This window comes from Strix aluco, chromosome 33, assembly GCF_031877795.1.
Source record: "Strix aluco isolate bStrAlu1 chromosome 33, bStrAlu1.hap1, whole genome shotgun sequence".
Classification (NCBI taxonomy): domain Eukaryota; kingdom Metazoa; phylum Chordata; class Aves; order Strigiformes; family Strigidae; genus Strix; species Strix aluco.
Window position 1 is genome coordinate 2,757,459 of NC_133963.1, and position 24,896 is coordinate 2,782,354.

The 24,896-nt window shown below is 61.2% G+C and overlaps 2 protein-coding genes across 2 annotated transcripts in view; one reads left to right on the plus strand and one right to left on the minus strand.

The window, feature by feature from the left end:
* Positions 1-289: 289 nt before the first annotated feature.
* LOC141916996 (uncharacterized) lies at positions 290-4,751 on the minus strand. The gene is given in 6 exon segments (XM_074809998.1): positions 290-533; positions 535-1,019; positions 1,021-1,474; positions 1,667-1,906; positions 3,901-3,971; positions 4,299-4,751. Coding segments are annotated over 6 exon segments (1,947 nt in total).
* Positions 4,752-9,851: 5,100 nt separating this feature from the next.
* Positions 9,852-24,896, plus strand: part of RYR1 (ryanodine receptor 1) — a 61,396-nt gene continuing 46,351 nt past the window's right edge. Inside the window, 16 exon segments of the mRNA XM_074809999.1 lie at positions 9,852-9,935; positions 12,273-12,371; positions 12,373-12,392; positions 15,441-15,501; positions 15,503-15,547; positions 17,755-17,766; positions 17,768-17,797; positions 17,799-17,831; positions 17,941-18,019; positions 19,056-19,168; positions 21,427-21,520; positions 21,609-21,693; positions 21,802-21,885; positions 23,293-23,347; positions 23,349-23,450; positions 24,359-24,523. Of these exon segments, the coding sequence (XP_074666100.1) occupies positions 9,891-9,935; positions 12,273-12,371; positions 12,373-12,392; positions 15,441-15,501; positions 15,503-15,547; positions 17,755-17,766; positions 17,768-17,797; positions 17,799-17,831; positions 17,941-18,019; positions 19,056-19,168; positions 21,427-21,520; positions 21,609-21,693; positions 21,802-21,885; positions 23,293-23,347; positions 23,349-23,450; positions 24,359-24,523 (1,122 nt within the window). The 5' untranslated portion in view covers positions 9,852-9,890.

The following is a 24,896-nucleotide window of genomic DNA, read 5'->3' on the forward strand; positions in this document are numbered from 1 at the left end:
CCGAACTGGGAAAATTTTCGCTGTACAGTAAACTCCACCCAAACTAATTAACGGTGATTAAAAATAAGATGCCCCAGCAAAAACTTTCATGTTACATGGCCACAACTCACAATCCTGTACAAAATGTTCACTTTTATAAAGCTCCAGTGTAAAAATCAAAGAATCAAGCAGCGCTAGGACAGCACAGGGTATTTCATGTTATTATCTGCAACGCTTGAATTCATTTCCATTTTAACAAAACTTAATACGATGACTTAGGAATTCAGTAATTTTTTTATAGTCTTTCATTCTAGGTAGGGACAGATTTCATGTTTTGGTCAATTTTCTCTTTATCTTTGCTCTTCTTCGATTTTTTCTTCTTGTGTTTGTGTTTTTCCAATTCCTTTTTGTTCCCAATGTGTTTCTTCTGCTTCTTGTGCTTCTTCTGATTCTTGTGCTGCTGCTTCTCTTTTTTCTTTTTCTTTTTCTTGCTGTCTTGGCTCTCTCCTGCACTGGCAATGCCGCTGTGGCTTCGAGTCTGACTCTCAGAGGGGGTAGTCAAGGCTGCGGCCAGCGCTCGGACTGCTTTGACTTTGACTTCTGCTTGCTTCAGGCTGGTCAGCTGCAGCAGGTGCTGCCATATCCTCTTTGACCTCATCAACAGCCTTTTCTTCCGGCTCTGTAGGATTTTTTCCTGCAGCTTCCTCATCTTTTGCAGATACATTACTCTCACTCTCACTTTCACTGTAGTCTGGCACAAGTGCAGCCTCACCAGTCTCCTGAGTTAGATCAGAAGAGAGCCACGAGGAGCTGCTTACCTGGGGCTTGGGCTTGACCTTTTGTCCAGTCGCGTTCTCTTTCTCATTTTTTACGTCTGGTGATTCTCGTCTCAGAGGTGGTTTATTACCACCTGGCTCTTTCTCTTTATTGCTTTGTACTTCTGGTACGTGCTTCTCTTTCTCTTTTCCCGAATTTTCACCTAGAGGTTTGTGTTCCTTCAATGTATGCTTGGAATCATGAGCAGCTTTGTGATCAGCAGCTTCTGTGATCAGACAGAGGACTGTAGCTGCTCCTTTTGGCATCTCCCGGGCCCTTTTTGGATGGCTCTGCTCGTTTGTCTCTCGGCTTACTCTTCTTTACTAATGTAGATTCTTTGTTTAGAGAAGGGGAGTCTTTTCTCCTTGCTAATTCACTCTTTTCATTTCCACGCTTGGAACTAGAATGATCTCTGTGGCCAACACGGTCAGATTTTTTGTCTCGGTTAGGAATACAGTCTTTAGCAGTGCATCCACAGCCAGTAGCGTGTTTCTCTGAAGATCTGCTGTCTTTGGAAGATTGAGAAATAACTTTTCCGTTTCCTTCTCCAGTTGCATGTTCTGAGTGGTCTTTCTCTCTCTGAACACGGCTCTTTCTCTTCTCAGAAGTGTCCTTGTCTGACAAAGAATGATCCCGGGCTTTGGTTTTGTCTTTTTCATTCAACATCAAACTTCCTGAACTTTTTGCAGCGGACAGAGAGTCTGTTTTAACATCTTCTGCTGTAACTGGCTCTCTTCATTTTCTCATACCTTCTAACAATTCAGCATTGGGAACTCCTTCATTCTCATTCCCTTTTCTTCTCTTCTGGTGTTTTTTATGTTTAGTGGGAGACTGGCCTCTACATACTGAAGACCTTGAACGTGAACGGTACCTTCTGTGTGGGGGTGATCTTGACCTTGAACGGTGATAACCATGTGACCTTGACCTAGAACGATTGGGACGACTCTTCCCTTTGCCTCTTCTGGGATATGGTGGCGATGGCAAGTGGGAACGAGAGTGGGAACGACTAAATGATCGAGAGTAGGAGCAAGTGCGAGAAGAACCCAGTCTTGACTTGGAGTAGGTATATGAACTTCTAGAGTAAGAAGAAGCACGATGGGGAGACTGGGACCTTAAAGAAAACAGAAAACACACTGGCACACACACAGAGGAATTTAATTCCGAACAGTCATTTCTTCCTAAATTGGGTTTGGTTTGTTTTTTCCTCTCCATATGCTTATGTCAAAGCTTCTTTCACTGCTGACAAAATGGTACTGCAGATTGGAGAACGTGATCACATGTAAAAGTTTCTGCTTACAAGACAGAACAGCTGCTGCTTTGTTAGTTTAAAACATACAGGAAGGGTACGTCTATTCCCACTCCCTTCTATTGCATGAACTACCATAGCTGTTGCCTGGTTTAAGGCGGTGTGTACTGGCCTCTACTGGTACGTGAGCATTTCTCACTGCACAACTACATGCAGTGCAAATCATTTTTGTTGCAGTAAGGTGCAAAAAGAGCAAGTCTTAATGGCTACAGCACAGTATCAAACATCAAGAAAAGGCAGTGAAGCTCGATTTTACAATGCCGCCTTAGTCTATTTAACTTCTCTACTTATTTGGCAATAGGTACAGGATGCAAAATACTCGTACTGCACCCTTACATACAGGCCTATTTAATCCACACTTCTAGGCAGATGTCCTAGCAAGATCTTGCACATACCTCTAGCTCTAACCAAGGGTAGTGACCACATTTCAAGGAAAATCATATCTGAAAGCTTCTAAACTCAGCCTCTAGTAACTTGACTCAATGCCGTTACTCTAGGAAAGAAGCTGACAGCATTACTAAGAGGGAGCTATTCAGACTCCTGCCCAAGCGAATTCTGGGGACAGAAAACATCAGCTACCCCGAGTTTTTTCTTCAAAAGTTTTTCTTTTATTATTTTTTAAAGAACCATTTCACGTCATTCTGCATATGTTCATTAGCATCATTCCTCCTCCCAAAGTCCTTCACCAATTTAAGATTTCCTTACAAACAAGTCTGGTCTTTCAATCCCTAAGAAAAATTTAACAATGTCAACAAAATACTAGTGAAAGCCACCAGTTTGCAGTCCAGGTGAAAATCTCTCTGTGTATCCACAAGAGATAAACAAAAGAGATGAAGACAATTTCTCTCCCATAACTCCTCCGAAGTGCTTTGAGGTAACGGTTGCAATCAGAATGGGGACTGTGGTGGTTTGACCTTGGCTAAATGCCAGGTACCCACCAAGTCGCTCTATCACTTCCCCCCCCTTCCCCTTTTTTCCTCAACAGGGCAAAGAGGGGAAAGAAAATAAGATAGAGAAAAAAAAAACCCAACCCTTGTGGGTAAAACAACAGCAGTTTAATATAAGCAAAGCGAAGCAAAGGTCCGCGCGCGGAAGCAAAAAAAAGCAAACAGATTTATTCTCTACTTCCCATGAACAGCGATGTCGGGCCTTCTCAGGAAGCAGGGCTCCCATACGCGGAGGGGTTGCCTCGGAGGACCAAGGGTGACACCCCCCCGGCCTCCTTTTCCCCAGTTTATCCTCGAGCAGACGTCAGATGGTCTGGAACAGCCCTTTGGTCAGTTGGGGTCAGCTGTCCTGGTTGTGTCCCCTCCCAAGGTCTTGCCCACCCCGTCCCACTGGGGGGGGGGAAATGTCGGAAAGAGCCTTGGTGCTGTGTGAGCACCACTCAGCAGTAGCCACAGCACCAGTGTGCTATCAACACCCTGCCAGCTCCAACATCAAACACAGCACCATGGGGGCTGCTGCAGGGGAAAACCAATTCTGGCTCAGCCAGACCCGGTACAGGGAGACACAGAAAATCCAGCCACTAGACCTCCTCAGGTTCTGGCCTCCTCAGGGCTGTCAGGAGGTGAAGGGTGTCACTGCAGAGAAGCTTCAGTCAAAGAGACACCTGCTCCTCAGCAGCTGCTGCCAAACTGTAACTCTCAGTCACCTGTAATCTCTGCCGTAGCTGAGCTAGTAACCTTCACATGAAACACCTCTCACTGCTAATGCCTTGGCTCATCCAATCCATCTAACGACAGAGAGGTTGAGTGGAACTCCTCCTGATTCTCCTAGACAACCTGCTTCTCCATTACAATACGTAAAGCAGTTCCCTGGAAAACGAACGCCTACGCTGCTTTTGAACCTTTTTATATTCCGTCAGTTCCTTAGGAAAATCGTTTGTAAACTCATCAAGTCTGGACTTTTTCTTTCCCCTGTTAAAATAAGTTTGACTTTTATTACAATTATAGTTTGACCTTTATTACAAAAAGACACCAACAAACAAAACATGACCAACATGAGAACATGTATACTGCATGCAAATGCGAAAGGTGAACATCTTATTTAAGCAAAACCAGTTCAGAATTCCTACAAGTTTTAGGGACAGCTTTAGAATGGCATTCATCTCGTTTTAGTTTTGCATGTTTACCATCTGCAACGAAAAAGTCTATGGGACAAAACACTGTGTCACTTCTGCTTATGTCAGATGCACTTGAGTGTAACTGCAGTCCGATCTGCTGTGGAAATACAAACATGAAAACCAACACAACTTCATTGAGCCAAACACTTGCTCCTCTTTAAGCCTCCGTTGCTCTCTGTAAAACTCCTCCCTAGGTAAAGGGGGTGCTTGTGTCCTTGGGATGGTGTTTGGATGAGCCACTGGTACTGCTGTTGGTCCCCAGCTGATGACGTGTTTGCAGGAGCTGGGGGATATCCTGGAGGGGGGCAGTGCACCCAGCAGACGGAGGCTGCCCGGGTGGAAACTGAGGAGGAAGCAGTGGTGGAGGCACCACCTGTGGAAGAGGAAGTGCATGTGGTGGTGGAAGGTACAAGGGAGGTGGAGGCACAGGCACACAGACCCATGGTCCCACGAACCCACGACCAACAGCACCAGGGCCCCACAGATCCGCAGCACCCGCAGCACCCACAATCCCCCAGCACCCATGATCCCACCGTCCCACGGTCCCACAGCACCCACAGACCCACAGTCCCACAGACCTGCAGCACCCACGGTCCCACAGCACCCATGGTCCCATGGACCCACAGACCTACAGATCCACAGCACCTACAGACCCACGGTCCCACAGGACCCATGGTCCCACAGCACCCATGGTCCCACGAACCCACGACCAACAGCACCCAGGGTCCCACAGATCCGCAGCACCCGCAGCACCCACAATCCCCCAGCACCCATGATCCCACCGTCCCACGGTCCCACAGCACCCACAGACCTGCAGCACCCACGGTCCCACAGCACCCATGGTCCCATGGACCCACAGACCCACGGTCCCACAGCACCCACAGACCCACAGGCCCATGCGACCATGGACCACAGCACCCACAGACCCACAGTCCCACAGACCTGCGGCACCCACGGTCCCACAGCACCCATGGTCCCATGGACCCACAGACCCACAGACCCACGGTCCCACAGCACCCACAGACCCACAGTCCCACAGACCTGCAGCACCCACGGTCCCACAGCACCCATGGTCCCATGGACCCACAGACCCACGGTCCCACAGCACCCACAGACCCACAGGCCCATGCGACCATGGACCACAGCACCCACAGACCCACAGTCCCACAGACCTGCGGCACCCACGGTCCCACAGCACCCATGGTCCCATGGACCCACAGACCCACAGACCCACGGTCCCACAGCACCCACAGACCCACAGTCCCACAGACCTGCAGCACCCACGGTCCCACAGCACCCATGGTCCCATGGACCCACAGACCCACGGTCCCACAGCACCCACAGACCCACAGGCCCATGCGACCATGGACCACAGCACCCACAGACCCACAGTCCCACAGACCTGCGGCACCCACGGTCCCACAGCACCCATGGTCCCATGGACCCACAGACCCACAGACCCACGGTCCCACAGCACCCACAGACCCACAGTCCCACAGACCTGCAGCACCCACGGTCCCACAGCACCCATGGTCCCATGGACCCACAGACCCACGGTCCCACAGCACCCACAGACCCACAGGCCCATGCGACCATGGACCACAGCACCCACAGACCCACAGTCCCACAGACCTGCGGCACCCACGGTCCCACAGCACCCATGGTCCCATGGACCCACAGACCCACAGACCCACGGTCCCACAGCACCCACAGACCCACAGTCCCACAGACCTGCAGCACCCACGGTCCCACAGCACCCATGGTCCCATGGACCCACAGACCCACGGTCCCACAGCACCCACAGACCCACAGTCCCACAGACCTGCAGCACCCACGGTCCCACAGCACCCATGGTCCCATGGACCCACAGACCCACAGACCCACGGTCCCACAGCACCCACAGACCCACAGGCCCATGCGACCATGGACCACAGCACTCACAGCACCCACAGCACCCACAGGCCCATGTGACCACGGACCACAGCACCCACGGTCCCACAGCACCCACAGACCCACAGTCCCACAGACCTGCAGCACCCACAGGACCCACAGCACCCATGGTCCCATGGACCCACAGACCCACAGACCCACGGTCCCACAGCACCCATGGTCCCACCATCCCACGGTCCCCACATGTTATAGATTAAAAGTAATTTAGTGGGAAACAACCACTTCTCAATTTTTAGTGATGAATAAAATTTTATTAGCAAGCGGCGAGTGAGCAGAACAGCGCTGGGTGCGCCGGGAGTCTCTGCTCTACCAGCACACACCTCCCAGGACAGCGCTGAGTCCCTTTATAGTGCAGCTTCATCCATATTCATGACGGGCGTACCCTGAGGGGGCTGCAAAGGTGTAAACAAGTTTTCCCGGGCTTTTCTCCGGTTTTCGGGGCTTTTCTCCGGTTTTCGGGGCTTTTCTCCGGTTTCTGTCACAGAAGGGGGGATGACTCAGCACAGGGGTTTGTGTAGTGGCTTGAAGATGGGGCCATTTTAGCTCCCTTCTAACAACTGATTTTAACAATAGCAACTATACACATATATCTTATTTCTTATTTACATAAGAGAATTACAAAACTGTTCGGCCACAACATCCTGACAGCAACTTCTTCTTCCCCTTGAGATTTGAATAACAAATACCATATATGTTTTATTACACCACAGACCCACAAACCCACGGTCCCACAGCACCCACAGCACCGTGGTCCCACGGCCCCCACAGCCCCACGGTCCCCTGGCACCCACAGCACCCACGTCACCCACAGACCCGCCGCGCCGTGGCCACGATGGCCCCATGGCAGGAGGCCGTACGGGTGCCGTGGGGCCATACGGGGGGTGCGTTGTGCTGGGGGGGCCGTATGGCGTGTCACGGGACGTATGGCGTGTCATGGTATGTATGGCGTGTCATGTATGTATGGCGTGTCACGGTATGTATGGCGTGTCATGGTATGTATGGCGTGTCATGGTATGTATGGCGTGTCACGGGATGTATGGCGTGTCATGGTATGTATGGCGTGTCATGTATGTATGGCGTGTCACGGTATGTATGGCGTGTCATGGTATGTATGGCGTGTCATGGTATGTATGGCGTGTCATGGTATGTATGGCGTGTCACGGGATGTATGGCGTGTCACGGTATGTATGGCGTGTCACGGTATGTATGGCGTGTCATGGTATGTATGGCGTGTCATGGTATGTATGGCGTGTCACGGTATGTATGTCATGTCATGGTATGTATGGCGTGTCATGGGATGTATGGCGTGTCACGGTATGTATGGCGTGTCATGGTATGTATGGCGTGTCATGGTATGTATGGCGTGTCATGGTATGTATGGCGTGTCACGGGACGTATGGCGTGTCACAGGGACATACAGCATGTCACAGGGCTGTACGGCATGTCACGGGGACATGTGGCGTGTCACGGGGTCATATGACATGGCATGGGCACATATAACACGTCACGGGGCCATATGTTGTGCCAGGGGCTCCCGTGACATCACACCCCACGCTGACGTCACACCCCCGCGCTGACGTCACGCTCCCCGCGGCCCGGGGGGGTGTCGATCCCTCTGCGCACGCGCCTCGCCGGCGCCCCGCCCCCTCCGCACGCTTTAGCCCCGCCCCCGCGCCGCCATTGGCTGCGGGGCGGTGTCGCCATGGCGACGGCGCCGGCGGCGTCGGTGCCGTCAAGCGCGGCGGTGCCGGGCCATGGCGCTGGCCGGGCGGGCGGTGAGCGGGGCGGGGGCCGCGGGGGCGCTGCGGGCGGGACCGGGCGGGACCGGGAGGGACGAGCAGCTCCAGAGCTCGGCAAGTGCGGGGGGGGCCGGGGCCGGGGCCGGGGGGGGGCTCTGGGGTTGGAAATGTGGGGGGAGCCCTGAAGTGGGGGGCCCTGGGGCTGTGGGGGTCATTGGGACTGGGGGGGGTCTGGGGGTACCTGGAGCTGAGGGGGGGCTCGAAGCTGTGGGGGGGCTCTAGGAATGATGGGGGGGGCTGAGAAGTGTTCCCCTCTGTCCCTGTCCCCCCCCTCCGTGCCCCCCCATCTCTCTGTCCCCCCCCATGGCCCCCCCCCGTCCCCCCCAAGTCGCTTTACTGCAGCTCAACCTCCTCCCCCCCCCCCGCACCAAGCTCACCAGCTCCTCCTGGCCCGGGAGTGCCCCAATTCAGGGGGGCGGGGGGGATCCCCCAACCGCCCCCCCTTGATTTTTACCCCCCCCTTTTCCCTTTTCCCCCTTTTTTTTTAATTATTTGCCCCCCCAGGGGACATCCTGGAGATCGGTGCCCAGTGGAGCATCCTGCAGAAGGACATCCCCTCCTTCGAGCGCTCATGGCCCAGCTCAGTATCACCACAAGTAACCCACGAAACTCCGGACGACCCCAAAAACCCCCTTTCTCCCCCCAAAACCCATTTTTTTTTTAAAATCCCCCCCCCCCTCAGGGAGGAGCTGCCGCAATCGACCCACAAGCACCAACTTGTTTTCCTGGCCAAAGGCAACATCCCGGCGGAAAGTTACACTTTTTTCATGGATATCCTCCTCGACACCACCCGGTGAGCCCCCCCCGCACGCCCTCGACCCCCCCAAACCTCGCTGCACCCCCATTTTTAACCCTTATCCCCCCCCAGTGACGAAATCGCCAGCGGCATCGAGAAAGCTGATCAGCGAAGCCACCTGCCTGCTCCTCACCGCCGCCGGAAAAATGACCCGTTACGCCAAAAAGGTGCTTGGGGGGGGCTGATTTTTCGCCGGGGGGGGTTCCCCAAAACTACCGGACACCCCAAAATCCCTTTTTTTTTTTAATTTTTGCAGCGTGGATGGGTGTTGGGCCCCAACAACTACTGCAGCTTTAGTAGCTGCCCCCAGAAAAACAGACGCCACCATCCCCTCGACCGGGGGGGCTGCGGATTTGTGGGCCCCCCCCACACCCCCCTTCCCCTCCTGCTTCTCCCAGTCCCCCCAGTATCTCCTCCCAGTCCCCCCCAGTATCCCCAGTCCCCCCAGTCAGGGCGGGGTGGGGGCGCTGCGGGTGAGCGCCCCCGTGTGGGCGGGTGGACCCTGCGGCCGCACAGGCGCATTGAGCCCGGGGGGGGGGGCTGTTTGCACGAGGGTTTGCACGAGGGTTTGCACGAGGGGCTCCTCCTCCTCCCCCCCCCCCCTCCCTGCAGGCAGCCGGGGTCACACGCACCCAGGGAGGGGGGTGGGGGGGGGTTACTGGGAGCTTGTGCGCAGCCCCGCACACGTGTGTGTGTGTCCCCGTGCACACGCGTGTGCCCCTCACCCGTGGGCTGCCCCCCCCCCCCCCCGCTGGGACTCCCCAACTGGGCTGAACTGGGATTCACCCCTCTGCCCCCCCCCCAAAAAAACTTCTCTTAAAGGGCCAGACGCACCCCTACGGGCTGTGCCCTGTGCCCCCCCCGCAGTATTTTGGGGGGACCCAGGCGTGGGGGCGCCCCGAGTGGGTGGGGGGGGGGGGCCTGTGCCTCAGTTTCCCCCCCCCGGTCCCTCCCCCGTTACGTGGGGGCAGGGGCGGGGCCAGCGGCACCGGGAGGCGGCGGAGCCCCGCGGCGGAGGGACACGGGCGGGTGGTGGCACCCACGCGGGGGGGGTGTGGGGGGGGCAGCACCCACCAGTGACCAGCACCCACCGGCGACAGGGCCCCAGCACCCACGGCCATGGCTGAGGGTGACGGCGAGGACGATGTCCAGTTCCTGCGGACGGTGAGTGGGGGATACTGGGGGGGACTGGGAGGAGGGACTGGGGATACTGGGGGGGACTGGGGGTAGATACTGGGGGGACTGGGAGGACCAGGACTGGGGATACTGGGGGGGACTGGGAGGAGATACTGGGGGGACTGGGAAGACCAGGACTGGGGATACTGGGGGGGACTGGGGATACTGGGGGGGACTGGGAGGAGATACTGGGGGGACTGGGAAGACCAGGACTGGGGATACTGGGGGGGACTGGGGGTAGATACTGGGGGGACTGGGAGGACCAGGACTGGGGATACTGGGGGGGACTGGGAGGAGATACTGGGGGGACTGGGAAGACCAGGACTGGGGATACTGGGGGGGACTGGGGATACTGGGGGGGACTGGGAGGAGATACTGGGGGGACTGGGAGGACCAGGACTGGGGATACTGGGGGGGGACTGGGGGGAGGGACTGGGGGGATTGGGAGGAGATACTGGAGGGGACTGAGGGCAGATACTGGGAGGACCAGGACTGGGGATACTGGGGGAGGGACTGGGGGGACTGGGGGGACTGGGAGGAGATACTGGAGGGGACTGGGGGGACTCTGAGGACTAGGACTGGGGATACTGGGAGGACCGTGAGGAGATACTGGAGGGAATTGGGAGGAGATACTGGGGGGACAGGGGGAACGAGGTCTGGGGATACTGGGGGGGACTGGGAGGAGATACTGGGGGGACAGGGGGGACCAAGACTGGTGATACTGGGAGGACCATGAGGCCCAGGACTGGGGATACTGGGGGGGACTGGGCTCAGGGAACTTTGGGGGCACTGGGGAACTGGGAGATACTGGTGGGACAGGAGTGGGGGTACTGGGGAACTGGTGTGGGGAAACTGTGGAGACTGGGGGGGAGCTCTGGGGATACTGGGACATACTGGGAGGAGAGCCAGGGGCGTCTGGGATACTGGGGGGGTGGGGGGGGGGTAAGCGAGGACTGGGAGGGGATGTTTGGGGGGGGACCAGCCTGAGCTGGGAACACTGGGAGGAACTGGGACGGGGCGGGGGGCAGCTCCCACTGGGAGGAACTGGGGGGTGCGGGGGGGGGGGGGTGCAGGGGGGGGGGAGGGGTTTGTAAGGGCCCCCCCCCCCCCCCCACCTGTCCCCGGAGCCGCGTGTGCTCCCAAAAAAGCAACGGGGGGGGGGGGGGGGGGAGCAGCTGCCGGGGGGGGGGGCGAAACCAGAATCCCCCCGGGGGGGGGATGGGCGGCGAGCCGGGGGGGGGATGGGGCGGGGGGGGGGGTGGGGCTGGCCCAGTTCTTTCCCTTGTCCCAATTCCTCCCAGTTTGTCCTCAAAACTGCGCTGGGACCTTCCCGGGGGGGGGGGTGGGTGTTAATAACCGCCCCCCCCCCCCCTCGTAAATTTTGGGGGGGGGTCAAGGACGAGGGGGTGTCCTTGGGGGGGGGGGGAGGGGATCCAGGCGGCCGGGGGTGACCCCACGGGGGTGGGGGGGGTGGGGGGGGGCGGGCCTGTGGGAAATGCTGAGCTCAGCAGATTTGAAAAGGGGGGGGCCCCCCAAGGGAAACTGAGGCATGGAGCGAACCCAGCCCCCCCCCGAACTTCATGGGGGGGGGCTCAGGGCGTCCCGGTGCCCCCTCCCCTCCCTCCTTCCCCCCCCCCCCCCCCCCCCCGGGGGGGCGGGTCCGGTGGCATCTCCGGCGGCGCGGGAGGCATCTGCCCCCCCCCCACCCCCCCCCCCCCACCCCGGGGGGGGGGCTCCGGAGCGACGGAGCAGCTGGGGGGGAGGGGAGGGGCACAGTGCCGTCACCCCCCCAACCCCCACTAGGGGTGGGGGCTCCCGGGGGGTCCTGCCCCCCCCATAGACCCCCCCCTTAGGTTTGGGGGGAACCCAGGGGTCCTGCCCCCCCCCCTCCCCCCTAGTTTGGACCCCCGAGGGCCCCCCCCGAGTCGCGGGGGTGCGGGGGGGGGTCCCGGGAGGGGAGTCCCGGTGGGTCTTGGGGGGGGGTCTCATTGGGTGCTGGGGGTCCCGGGGGGGGGTTTTCTGGGGTGCTGACCCCCCCCCATACCCCCCCTGTTTCCCCCCCCTCACCCCAGGAGGACGAGGAGGTCCCGGGGGGGCCAGGGAGGGTCCCAGTGGGTCCTGGGGGTTCGGAGGGGTCCCGGGGGGGGGGGTTTGGGGTGCTGACCCCCCCCATAACCTCCCAGAAGCATGAACTGGGCCCGGGGGGGGGGCAGGGGGGGTCCCAGTGGATCCTGGGGGGGTCCTGGCGGGTCCCAGGGGTTCCTGGGAGTTTGGAGGGGTCCGGGGGGGGGTTTGGGGGGTGCTGACCCCCCCGTGCCCCCCCAGGAGGACGAGGTGGTCCTGCAGTGCAGCACCGTCCTGCTGCAGGAGCAGCTCAAGCTCTGTCTGGCGGCCGAGGGCTTCGGCAACCGCCTCTGCTCGCTGGGAACCCACCTCCAACGCCCAGGTGGGGGGCACCCAGGGCAGGGGGGGGGGCACCCAGGGCAGGGGGGGGGGCACCCAGGGCACAGGGGGGGGGCACCCAGGGCAGGGGGGGGGGCACCCAGGGCACGGGGGGGGGCACCCAGGGCACAGGGGGGGGCAACCCAGGGCAGGTGGGGGGGCACCCAGGGGCACGGGGGGGGGCGTGAGGGGCGAGGGAGTGCCCCATGGCATCGGGGGTGGGGGTGGGGGGGGGGGCATGGGGAGTTTGGGGACATGTGGACACCCTATAGCACCCAGTTTGGGGACACCCCATAGCACCCACTAAGGACACGATGACACCCTATAGCACCCACAGGTGACACGGGGACACCCTATAGCACCTACTAAGGACATGATGACACCCTATAGCACCCACAGGGGACACGTGACACCCTATAGCACCCAGTTTGGGGACACGGGGACACCCTATAGCACCCACAGGGGACACGAGGACACCCCATAGCACCCATTTTGGGGACATGGGGATACAGAGACACCCCATAGCACCTACTAAGGACACGATGACACCCCTATAGCACCCACAGGGGACACGAGGACACCCTATAGCACCCATTTTGGGGACATGGGGATACAGGGACACCCTATAGCACCCACTAAGGACACAGGGACACCCTATAGAACCCACAGGGGACACGGGGACACCCCATAGCACCCATTTTGGGGACATGGGGATACAGAGACACCCTATAGCACCCACTAAGGACACGATGACACCCTATAGCACCCACAGGGGACACGGGGACATGGGGACACCTTATAGAACCCACTAAGGGGACAGGGGGACACCCTATAGCACCTACTAAGGACCCAGGGACACCCTATAGCACCCACAGGTGACATGGGGACACCCTATAGCACCTACTAAGGACATGATGACACCCTATAGCACCCACAGGGGACATGTGACACCCTATAGCACCCAGTTTGGGGACACGTGGACACCCTATAGAACCCACAGGGGACACAGGGACATGGGGGACACCCTATAAGCACCCCACAGGGGATACGTGACACCCTATAGCACCCTGTTTGGGGACACGGGGACACCCTATAACACCCACAGGGGACACGAGGACACCCCATAGCACCCATTTTGGGGGACATGGGGATACAGAGACACCCTATAGCACCTCACTAAGGACACAGGGACACCCTATAGCACCCACAGGGGACACGGGGACACCCCATAGCACCCATTTTGGGGACATGGGGATACAGAGACACCCTATAGCACCCACTAAGGACACGATGACACCCTATAGCACCCACAGGGGACACGGGGGACATGGGGACACCTTATAGAACCCACTAAGGGGACAGGGGGACACCCTATAGCACCTACTAAGGACCCAGGGACACCCTAGTAGCACCCACAGGTGACATGGGGACACCCTATAGCACCTACTAAGGACATGATGACACCCTATAGCACCCACAGGGGGACATGTGACACCCTATAGCACCCAGTTTGGGGACACGTGGACACCCTATAGCACCCACAGGGGACACAGGGACATGGGGACACCCTATAGCACCACACAGGGGACACGGGGACACCCCTATAGCACCCAGTTTGGGGACACGGGGACACCCTATGGCACCCACAGGGGACACGGGGACACCCCATAGCACCCATTTTGGGGACATGGGGATACAGAGACACCCTATAGCACCCACTAAGGACACGATGACACCCTATAGCACCCACAGGTGACACGGGGACACCCTATAGCACCTACTAAGGACATGATGACACCACTATAGCACCCACAGGGGACACGTGACACCCTATAGCACCCAGTTTGGGGGACACGGGGACAACCCTATAGCACCCACAGGGGACACGAGGACACCCCATAGGCACCCATTTTGGGGACATGGGGATTACAGAGACACCCCATAGCACCTACTAAGGACACGATGACACCCTATAGCACCCACAGGGGACACGGGGACATGGGGACACCTTATAGAACCCACTAAGGGGACAGGGGGACACCCTATAGCACCTACTAAGGACCCAGGGACACCCTATAGCACCCACAGGGGACATGGGGACACCCTATTAGCACCTACTAAGGACATGATGACACCCTATAGCACCCACAGGGGACATGTGACACCCTATAGCACCCAGTTTGGGACACGTGGACACCCTATAAGAACCCACAGGGGACACAGGACATGGAGACACCCTATAGCACCCACAGGGGATACGTGACACCCTATAGCACCCTGTTTGGGGACACGGGGACACCCTATAACACCCACAGGGGACACGAGGAACACCCCATAGCACCCATTTTGGGGGACATGGGGATACAGAGACACCCTATAGCACCCACTAAGGACACAGGGACACCCTATAGCACCCACAGGGGGACACGGGGACACCCCATAGCACCCATTTTGGGGACATGGGGGATACAGAGACACCCTATAGCACCCACTAAGGACACAGGGACACCCTATAGCACCCACAGGTGACATGGGGACACCCTATAGCACCCAGTTTGGGGACACAGGGGACACCCTATAGCACCCACAGGGGACACAGGGACATGGGGACACCCTATAGCACCCACTAAGGACACAGGGGACACCCTATAGCACCCACAGGGGACACGGGGACATGGGGACACCTTATAGAACCCACTAAGGGGGACAGGGGGACACCCTATAGCACCCATTTTGGGGACATGGGGATACAGGGACACCCTATAGCACCCACTAAGGACACAGGGACACCCTATAGCACCCCACAGGGGGACACGGGGGACACCCCATAGCACCCATTTTGGGGGACACGGGGCCCCCCGTCCCCTCTCGGGGGGGTCCCCAACATCACCCGGACGGGGGCGGGGAGGGGGGCACACGAGGACGCCCCATTCCCCCTCTCCCCCTGTAGCCGCAGTAGCAGGGGGGGGTTGGGCTACCCCTGGGGGGTCCCCCCCGATTCTGGGGTGCCCCCGATGCCCCCCAATGTGTCCCGTGTCCCCCCCCCCCCAGAATGGTCCCCCCCGACCTGGCCGTCTGCTGCTTCGTGCTGGAGCAGTCGCTCTCGGTGCGGGGCGCTGCAGGAGATGTTGGCCAACAGCTCCGAGACTGGGGCCGAGGTGGGTCTGGGGGGGCCCGGGGGGGGGGTTTGGGGGGCCCCGGGGGGGTTTGGGGTACCCTGGGGGGGGTTGGGGGGGGTCCTAAAGGGCTCCCAACCCCCGCTGACCCCCCTTCTTCTCTCTCCCCCCCCCCCCCCCACGCCCACCCCAGGGCGTCGATCTGGATAAGTGGGTAGGTGCCACCGTGGTGCAGTGACCCCCCCCCCCCCCGCCTTCCTCCTCCTCCTCCTCCTCCTCCTCCTCCCCTTCACCCCCCCCCCCAAATTATTCGGGGGGGCTCTGCTGCCCATCCCCCCACCCCTTCCGCATGGACCCAGGCGTCCGGGTGTGCCCCTCCCCCTGCCCAAAACACACCCCCCCCCCCCCCCCCAGCAGCCCCCCAACTCCGCATGGATCCCCGCCCAGGTTGTGAGCGCGGGGCGTGCGACGCACGAGGGGTCGTGCACGGGGGTGGGGGGGGGGTGGGGTGGGGTGGTGTTACGCATCGCACGGGTGTCCCGACACGAGGGTTGTGCCTCGCCCCGGGGTGCGGAGCTCACACGAGGGCCGTGCAAAGCGTGGGGTTGCCCCTCTAGGGGTCTCGCACGAGGAGCGTGTGACGGTCGGGGTGCAGAGCTCTCGCACGAGGAGTGTGCGACACATGGGGCACCCCACCGTGAGTGTCACACGAGGGGGGTGCATCGCACGGGGTGCAGAGCTTGCACGAGGGCCGTGTGTCACACGGGGCACCCCAACACAGCTCTTGCACGAGGAGTGTGTGACACACGGGGGTAACCTGCCGTGAGTGTCACACAAGGGCCGTGCGTCACACAGGGTGCAGAGCTTGCACAAGGGCCGTGTGTTACACAGGGGCACCTCGACATGGCTCTTGCACAAGGGGTGCACGACACACGGGTCACAGCTCTCGCACGAGGAGTGTGTGTGTGTGTCGCACGGGGTGCCCCGACATGGCTCCCACACGAGGGGTGTGTGACACACTGGGCGCAGAGCTCGCACGAGGATTGTGTGACACACAAGGTGCCCCGACTCAGCTCTTGCACGAGGAGTGTGCGACACACGGGGCCCCCCCCAACACGGCTCTCACACATGGGCTGTGTGTCGCACGGGTGTGCAGAGCTTGCACAAGGGCCGTGTGTCGCATGGGGCACCCCAACATGGCTCTTGCACGAGGGGGTGTGCGACACACGGGGCACAGAGCTCGCACGAGGAGTGTCTGTGACACATGGGGCACCCTGACACAGCTCTCGCACAAGGGCCATGCGTCGCACGGGGGCACCCTGACACGGCTCTTGCATGAGGAGTGTGCAACACAAGGGGCACCTGACACAGCTGTTGCACGAGGGCCGTGTGTTGCACAGGGCACCCTGACATGGCTCTTGCATGAGAGGTGTGTGACGCATGGGTCACAGCTCTCGCACGAGGGCTGTGTGTTGCACAGTGTGCCCTGACACAGCTCTTGTGCGAGGGCCGTGCGGACACACAGGTCACAGACCTTGCACGAGGAGCGTGTGTGTGTCACATGGGATGCCCCGACACGGGCTCTTGCACGAGGGGTGTGTTGACACACGGGGGCACAGAGCTCTCACGAGGAGTGTGTGTGTGACACATGGGGCACCCCGACACAGCTCTTACACGAGGACTGTGCGACACAGGGCACAGAGCTTGCACGAGGAGTGTGCGACACATGGGGCAACCCTGACACAGCTCTTGCACGAGGGCCGTGCATTGCACAGGGCACCCAACACGGCTCTTGCACAAGGGGTGTGCAACACACGGGGTGCAGGAGCTTGCAACGAGGAGTGGTGTGTGACACATGGGGCACCCCGACACAGCTCTTGCACGAGGGCCGTGCATTGCACAGGGGCACCCAACACGGCTCTTGCACAAGGGGTGTGTGCAACACACGGGGTGCAGAGCTCGCACAAGGAGTGTGTGTGACACACGGGGCACCCCGACACAGCTTCTTGCACGAGGACCGTGCAACACAGGGCACAGAGCTTGCCACGAGGAGTGTGCGACACACGGGGCACCCTGACACAACTCTTGCACGAGGGTGGTGCGCGTCGCACGGGTCACACAGAGCTCGCACGCGGGGGCCCGCGCGTCGCACGGGGGCGCCCCTCCACGGCTCTCTCACGAGGGCCGTGCGTCGCACGAGGGGGGTGCCTGTCCCCCCCCCCCCTTCTTGACCCCGTGTCCCCCCACAGTCGTCGCAGGGCGGGGGGGCACCGCACGCTGCTCTACGGCCACAGCCATCCTCCTGCGGCACTCCCACAGCGGCATGGTGAGTCGGGGGGGGGGGGTGAGGATTTTGGGGGGGGCTGGGGGGGGGGCACGGGGGACCCCCCCATAACGGGGATAACGGGGTACCCCCCCCCCCCCCCCCCCCCCAGTACCTGAGCTGCCTCACCACCTCCCGCTCCGTCACCGACAAACTGGCCTTCGACGTGGGGCTGCAGAAGGACGCGGCCGGTAAGGGGGGGGCCCCCCCTGGATTTTTGGGGGGGTCCCCAAAGGGTTTGTGGGGGGTGGAAGGCTGGAGGGTTTGGGGGTTCTCTTGGGGCAGAGGGGGTGGGGGCCTGAGGGGCTTTTGGGGGGCGGAGGGGGGGGGTGGAAGGTCCTGGGGGGTTTTGGGGGTTCCCCCTGAGGGGGGGGCTCTGTGGGTTTTGGGGGGGGGTGTCCCCTTGAGGTTTTTGGGGGATCCCTGTGGGATTTGGGGGTCCCCTCAGATTTGGGGGGGTTGTGGGGGTTTAGGGGGGTGTCCCTTGGGGTTTGGGGGTCCCTCTGGGCTTTGGGGGGGTTGTGGGAATTTTGGGGGGGGGTGTGAAGGTTTGGGGGTCCCTATGGGCGTATGTGGGGGGTTTGGGGGGGGTTGTGAAGGTTTGGGGGGGGGGTCCCTTGAGGTTTGGGGGTCACTTTGGGCTTTGGGGGGGTTTGTGGGAGTTTTGGGGGTGGTGAAGGTTTGGGGGTTCCTATGGGCGTTGTGGGGGGGTGGAAGGTCCTGGGGGGTTTGGGGGTTCCCCTGAGGGGGGGGCTCTGTGGGTTTTGGGGGGGGTGTCCCTTGAGGTTTTTGGGGGATCCCTGTGGGATTTGGGGGTCCCCTCAGATTTGGGGGGGTTTGTGGGGGTTTAGGGGGGGGTGTCCCTTTGCGGGTTTGGGGGTCCCTGTGGGTTTTGGGGGGTTGTGGGAGTTTTGGGGGGGGGATGAAGGTGTGGGGGTCCCCTATGGGCATTGTGGGGGTTTGGGGGGGTCTCCTGGGCTTTGGGGGGGTTGTGGGGGCTTGGGGGGGTCCCTTGGGCTTTGGGGGGGGTCCCCGTGGGGTTTGGGGATCCCTCTGGGCTTCGGGGGGGGGTTATGGGGCTTGGGGGGTCTCCTGGGCTTTTGGGGGGGATTGTGGAGATGGGGGGGGTCTCTCTGAGCTTTGGAGGGGTTTGGGGGGGTCCCTTGGGGTTCGGGGGGGTCCCTCAGGGGGTTCAGGGGTCCCCCCTGACCCCCCCGCCCCCCCCAGGCGAGGCGTGCTGGTGGACCACGCACCCGGCGTCCAAGCAGCGCTCGGAGGGGAGAAGGTGCGAGTGGGCGACGACCCTGATCCTGGTCAGCGTCTCCTCCGAGCGCTACCTGGTGAGCGCCGGGCACGAGGGCTCGCACGAGGGCTCGCACGAGGGCTCGCGTGGGCTTTGCATGAGGGCTTGCACAGGCCTTGCACGAGGGCTCACGTGGGCCCTGCATGGGGCTCGCACGGGGGCTCGTACAGGCCTTGCGCCGGGGCTTGCACGAGGGCTCACGTGGGCTTTGCATCGTGCTCGCAGAAGGGCTCGCACAAGGGCTTACATGAGGGCTCACGTGGGCCTTGCACGAGTGCTCGCACGGGGGCTCGCATGGGCCTTGCACAGGCTTTGCACCAGGGCTCGCACAAGGGTTCACATGGGCCTTGCATGAGGGCTCGCACGGGGGCTCGTACAGGGGTTTGCACCAGGGCTTGCACGAGGGCTCACACGAGGGCTCACACTGCCCTTGCATGAGGGCTCGCACGGGGGGCTCATATGGGCCCTGGCATGGGGCTCGCATGGGGGCTTGTACGGGCTTTGCACGAGGGCTCTTACAAGGGCACGCGTGGGCCTTGCACCAGGACTTGTATGGGGGCTCACATGGACTTTGCACATGAAACACACGCCCCCGTGACACATGTGTGTGCCTCCCATGACACACGCCCCCCATGACACAAGTGTTCATGACCCCCGTGACAGACACGCGTGTCCCCCCATGACACACATGCCCCCATGACACACAGTTCGTGCCCCTGTGACACACGTGTGTCCCCCCCATGACACACATGACCCCATGACACCACGTGTTCATGCCCCCGTGACACACGTGTATCCCCCATGACACACACACCCCGTGACACACACGCCCCGTGACACACACGCCCCATGACACATGTGTTTGTGCCCCGTGACACACGCGTGTGTCCCGCCATGACACACACGACCCCCGTGACACACGCTCCCATGACACACATGTTCATCATGCCCCCGTGACACACGTGTGTGTCCCCATGACACACACGACCCTCTGACACACACGCCCCCATGACACACGTGTTCATGCCCCCATGACACATGCGTGTGTCGTCATGACACTCATGACCCCCGTGACACACACACCTCCATGACACACGTGTTCATGCCCCCCGTGAACAGACGTGCCTGTCCCCCCATGACACACATGCCCCCCGTGACACACAGTTCGTTGCCCCTGTGACACACGTGTGTCCCCCCATGACACACACCACGCCCATGACACATGTGTTCATGCCCCCGTGACACACGCGTGTCCCCCATGACACACACGACCCCATGACACACACGCCCTGTGACACACACCCCATGGACACATGTGTTCGTGCCCCCGTGACACACGCGTGTGTCTGCCCATGACGCACACGACCCCGTGACACACACTCCCATGACACACATGTTCATGCCCCCCATGACACATGCGTGTGTCGTCATGACACTCATGACCCCGTGACACACACCCCTCCATGACACACGTGTTCATGCCCCCGTGACACACGTGTGTGTCTCCCCATGACACACATGCCCCCGTGACACACAGTTCGTGCCCGTGACACACGTGTGTCCCCCCATGACACACACACGCCCATGACACATGTGTTCATGCCCCCCGTGACACACGCGTGTCCCCCATGACACACACGACCCCATGACACACATGCCCCGTGACACACACCCCCATGACACATGTGTTCGTGCCCCCGTGACACACGCGTGTGTTCTGCCCATGACGCACACGACCCCGTGACACACACTCCCATGACACACATGTTCATTGCCCCCATGACACATGCGTGTGTCGTCATGACACTCATGACCCCGTGACACACACCCCTCCATGACACACGTGTTCATGCCCCCGTGACACACGTGTGTGTCTCCCCCATGACACACATGCCCCCGTGACACACAGTTCGTGCCCAGTGACACACGTGTGTCCCCCATGACACACACACGCCCATGACACATGTGTTCATGCCCCCGTGACACACGCGTGTCCCCCATGACACACACGACCCCATGACACACATGCCCCGTGACACACACCCCCATGACACATGTGTTCATGCCCCCGTGACACACGCGTGTGCCCCCCCATGACACACACGACCCTCTGACACACACGCCCCCATGACACATGTGTTCGTGCCCCCCATGACACACGCATGTGTCCCCCATGACACACACGACCCCGTGACACACACAACCCCGTGACACACACGCCCCCGTGATGCACACACGCCCCGTGACACACGTGTTCATGCCCCCATGACACACGTGTGCCCCCGTGCCCCCCAGCACCTCTCCACGGCCAGCGGGGAGCTCCAGGCCGACGCCTCCTTCATGCAAACCCTGTGGAACATGAACCCCATCTGCTCCGGCTCCGAGGAAGGTGGGTGCTGGGGGCGCTGGGGGGTCCCCCCCCCCCATTTTTGGGGAGGGGTCCCGCACCCCCTGACCCCCCCCCCGCGTGTCCCCAGGCTACGTGACGGGCGGCCACGTCATGCGCCTCTTCCACGGCCACATGGACGAGTGTCTGACCCCCTCGGCGCCAGATCAGGCGAGGAGCGCAGGTTTGGGGGGGGCCCCCCCGGGTTTTGGGGGTCAGATTTGGGGGGGGGGATCCCCAAGTGACACCCCCCCCCCCCCCAAAATCGTCCCCCCCCGTGTCCCCCGCAGCAGCGTGGTGAGCTACGAGGGGGGGCCCGTCTGCACCCACGCTCGGTCCCTCTGGCGCCTGGAGCCGCTGCGCATCAGGTACTGGGGGGGGGGGAGTTTTGGGGGGTGGGGGGGGAGTTTTTGGGGGGTGGGGTGGGGGGGTCCCCTCCCCTCCTGGGGGGGTCCCCGGGGCACCCTGGGACACCCCCCCATGTCCCCACCCGGTGGCCTCCGGTGTGCCTTACTGCAGGTGACACGTCCCCGTGTCCCCCCCCATGTCCCCGTGACCCTGTGACCCCTCCCTGTGTCCCCCCCCATCTCCCTGTGACCCCTCCTGCCCCCCATCTCCCCGTCCCCGTGTCCCCACCCTGTCCCCCCCCATGTCCCTGTGACCCCTCCATTGTGTCCCCATATCCCCATGAACCCTCCCTGCTGTCCCCATGGCCCTGTCACCCCCCCGATGTCCCCCCAACCCCTTCCTGTGTCCCCCCACCCTTCCCATGTCCCCATCACCCCCCACGTCCCCATCTCCCCCCCATGTCCCCATCTCCCCCCATGTCCCATCAACCCCCATGTCCCCATCACCCCCATGTCCCCTCACCCCCCATGTCCCCTCACCCCCCATGTCCCCCTCACCCCCCATGTCCCATCTCCCCCCATGTCCCCATCTCCCCCCATGTCCCCATCACCCCCCCATGTCCCCATCACCCCCCATGTCCCATCACCCCCCATGTCCCCATCACCCCCCATGTCCCCTCACCCCCCATGTCCCCATCACCCCCCCCATGTCCCCATCACCCCCCCATGTCCCCATCACCCCCCATGTCCCCATCTCCCCCCCCATGTCCCCATCACCCCCCATGTCCCCATCTCCATCCCCATGTCCCCATCACCCCCCCATGTCCCCATCACCCCCCATGTCCCCATCACTCCCCCATGTCCCCATCACCCCCCATGTCCCCATCACTCCCCATGTCCCCCATCTCCCCCCATGTCCCCATCTCCCCTCCATGTCCCCTCACCCCCCATGTCCCCATCACCCCCCCATGTCCCCATCACCCCCCATGTCCCCATCTCCCCCCATGTCCCCATCTCCCCCCATGTCCCCATCACCCCCCCCATGTCCCCATCACCCCCCATGTCCCCATCACTCCCCCATGTCCCCATCTCCCCCATGTCCCCATCTCCCCTCCATGTCCCCATCACCCCCCATGTCCCCATCACCCCCCCCATGTCCCCATCACCCCCCATGTCCCCATCTCCCCCCATGTCCCCATCTCCCCCCATGTCCCCATCACCCCCCCATGTCCCCATCACCCCCCATGTCCCCTCACCCCCCATGTCCCCATCACCCCCCCATGTCCCCATCACCCCCCCATGTCCCCATCACCCCCCATGTCCCCATCTCCATCCCCACGTCCCCATCTCCCTCCCCCTGTCCCCCCATGCCCCCCACCCCATCCCCCGTCCCCCGATGACACCCCACGTCTCGTGTCCCCCCCCCAGCTGGAGCGGGAGCCACCTGAAGTGGGGACAGCCCTTCCGCCTGCGACACGTCACCAACGGGCCGGTACCTGGCGCTGAGCGAGGACAAGGGCCTGGCCGTGGTGGAGGCGGCCGCCGCCAGCACCCGCGCTGCCGCCTTCTGCTTCCGCGCCTCCAAGGTGGGGACAAGGACGGGGGGGACACACCCGCTTTTGGGGGGCGCGGGGTGCTCAGGGCGGTGGGGGTGGCCCCTGTCCTGGCCCCGTTTGGGTGACACCTTGGCCCCCGTGCTGGGCCCTGGCCTGGGCTGGCCCTGTCCAGGCGCTTGGCCTTGTCCCTGTCCCTGTCCCCATCCCTGTGCCTGTCCCCATCCCCTGTCCCCCTCCTGGTCCCTGTCCCCATCCCGGTGCCAATTCCAGTCCCTGTCCCCATTAGTGTCCCCATCCTTGTCCCATCCCTTCCCTGTCCACATCCTTGTCCTTGTCCCCATCTTGGTCCCCATTTGTGTCCCCATCCTTGTCCCATCCCACTTGTGTCCATATTTGTGTCCCATTTGTGTCCCATTTGTGCCCCATTTGTGTCCCCATTTGTGTCCCCATTTGTGTCCCCATTTATGCCCCATTTGTGCCCCATTTATGCCCCATTTGTGCCCCCATTTGTGTCCCCATTTGTGTCCCCATTTGTGTCCCCATTTGTGTCCCATTTGTGTCCCCATTTGTGTCTCCATTTGTGTCCCCATTTGTGTCCCATTTGTGTCCCCATTTGTGTCCCCATTTGTGTCTCCATTTGTGTCCCCATTTGTGTCCCATTTGTGTCTCCATTTGTGTCTCCATTTGTGTCCCATTTGTGCCCCATTTGTGTCCCCATTTGTGCCCCATTTGTGCCCCATTTGTGCCCCATTTGTGTCCCCATTTGTGCCCCATTTGTGCCCCATTTGTGTCCCCATTTGTGCCCCATTTGTGCCCCATTTGTGCCCCATTTGTGCCCCCATCCCCATCCCAGCCCTCCGCTGCTCCCTACCACCGTCCCCACGCGTGTCCCCGTCCCCTCTGCGGGGTCCCCTGACCCCCCCCGTCCCCCCCTGCAGGAGAAGCTGGAGGTGGTGGCCAAGCGGGACGTGGAGGGGATGGGGACCCCCGAGATCAAGTACGGGGAGTCGCTCTGCTTCGTGCAGCACGTGGCCAGCGGGCTCTGGCTCACCTACGCCGCCGCCGACACCAAGGCCCTGCGCCTCGGGGTGCTCAAGAGGAAGGTGAGGGGCTCAGGGGGGGCCGGGGGGGGGGCCTGGAGTGTCTCTGGGGGGGGCTTTGGGGGGTGCAGGGGGTTTTGGGGCATCTCTGAGGGGGCTTTGGGGCATCTGCAGGGAGTCTTTGGGGTATCTTTGGGATTTTTGGGGTCTCTGGGGTCATGGGGTGCTCAGGGGGGGCTGGGGGGGGGCCTGGGGCATCTTCAGGGGGGTCTCCAGGGGGCTTTGGGGTGTGCAGGCGGCTTTGGGGGCGGTTCTGGGGGGGCTTTGGGGCATCTCCAGGGGGTCTGTGGGGCATTTTTTGGGGAGTATGGGGTCTCTGGGGGTATTGGGGGGCTCAGGGGGGGCTGGGGGGGCACTGGGGCATCTCCAGGGGGGA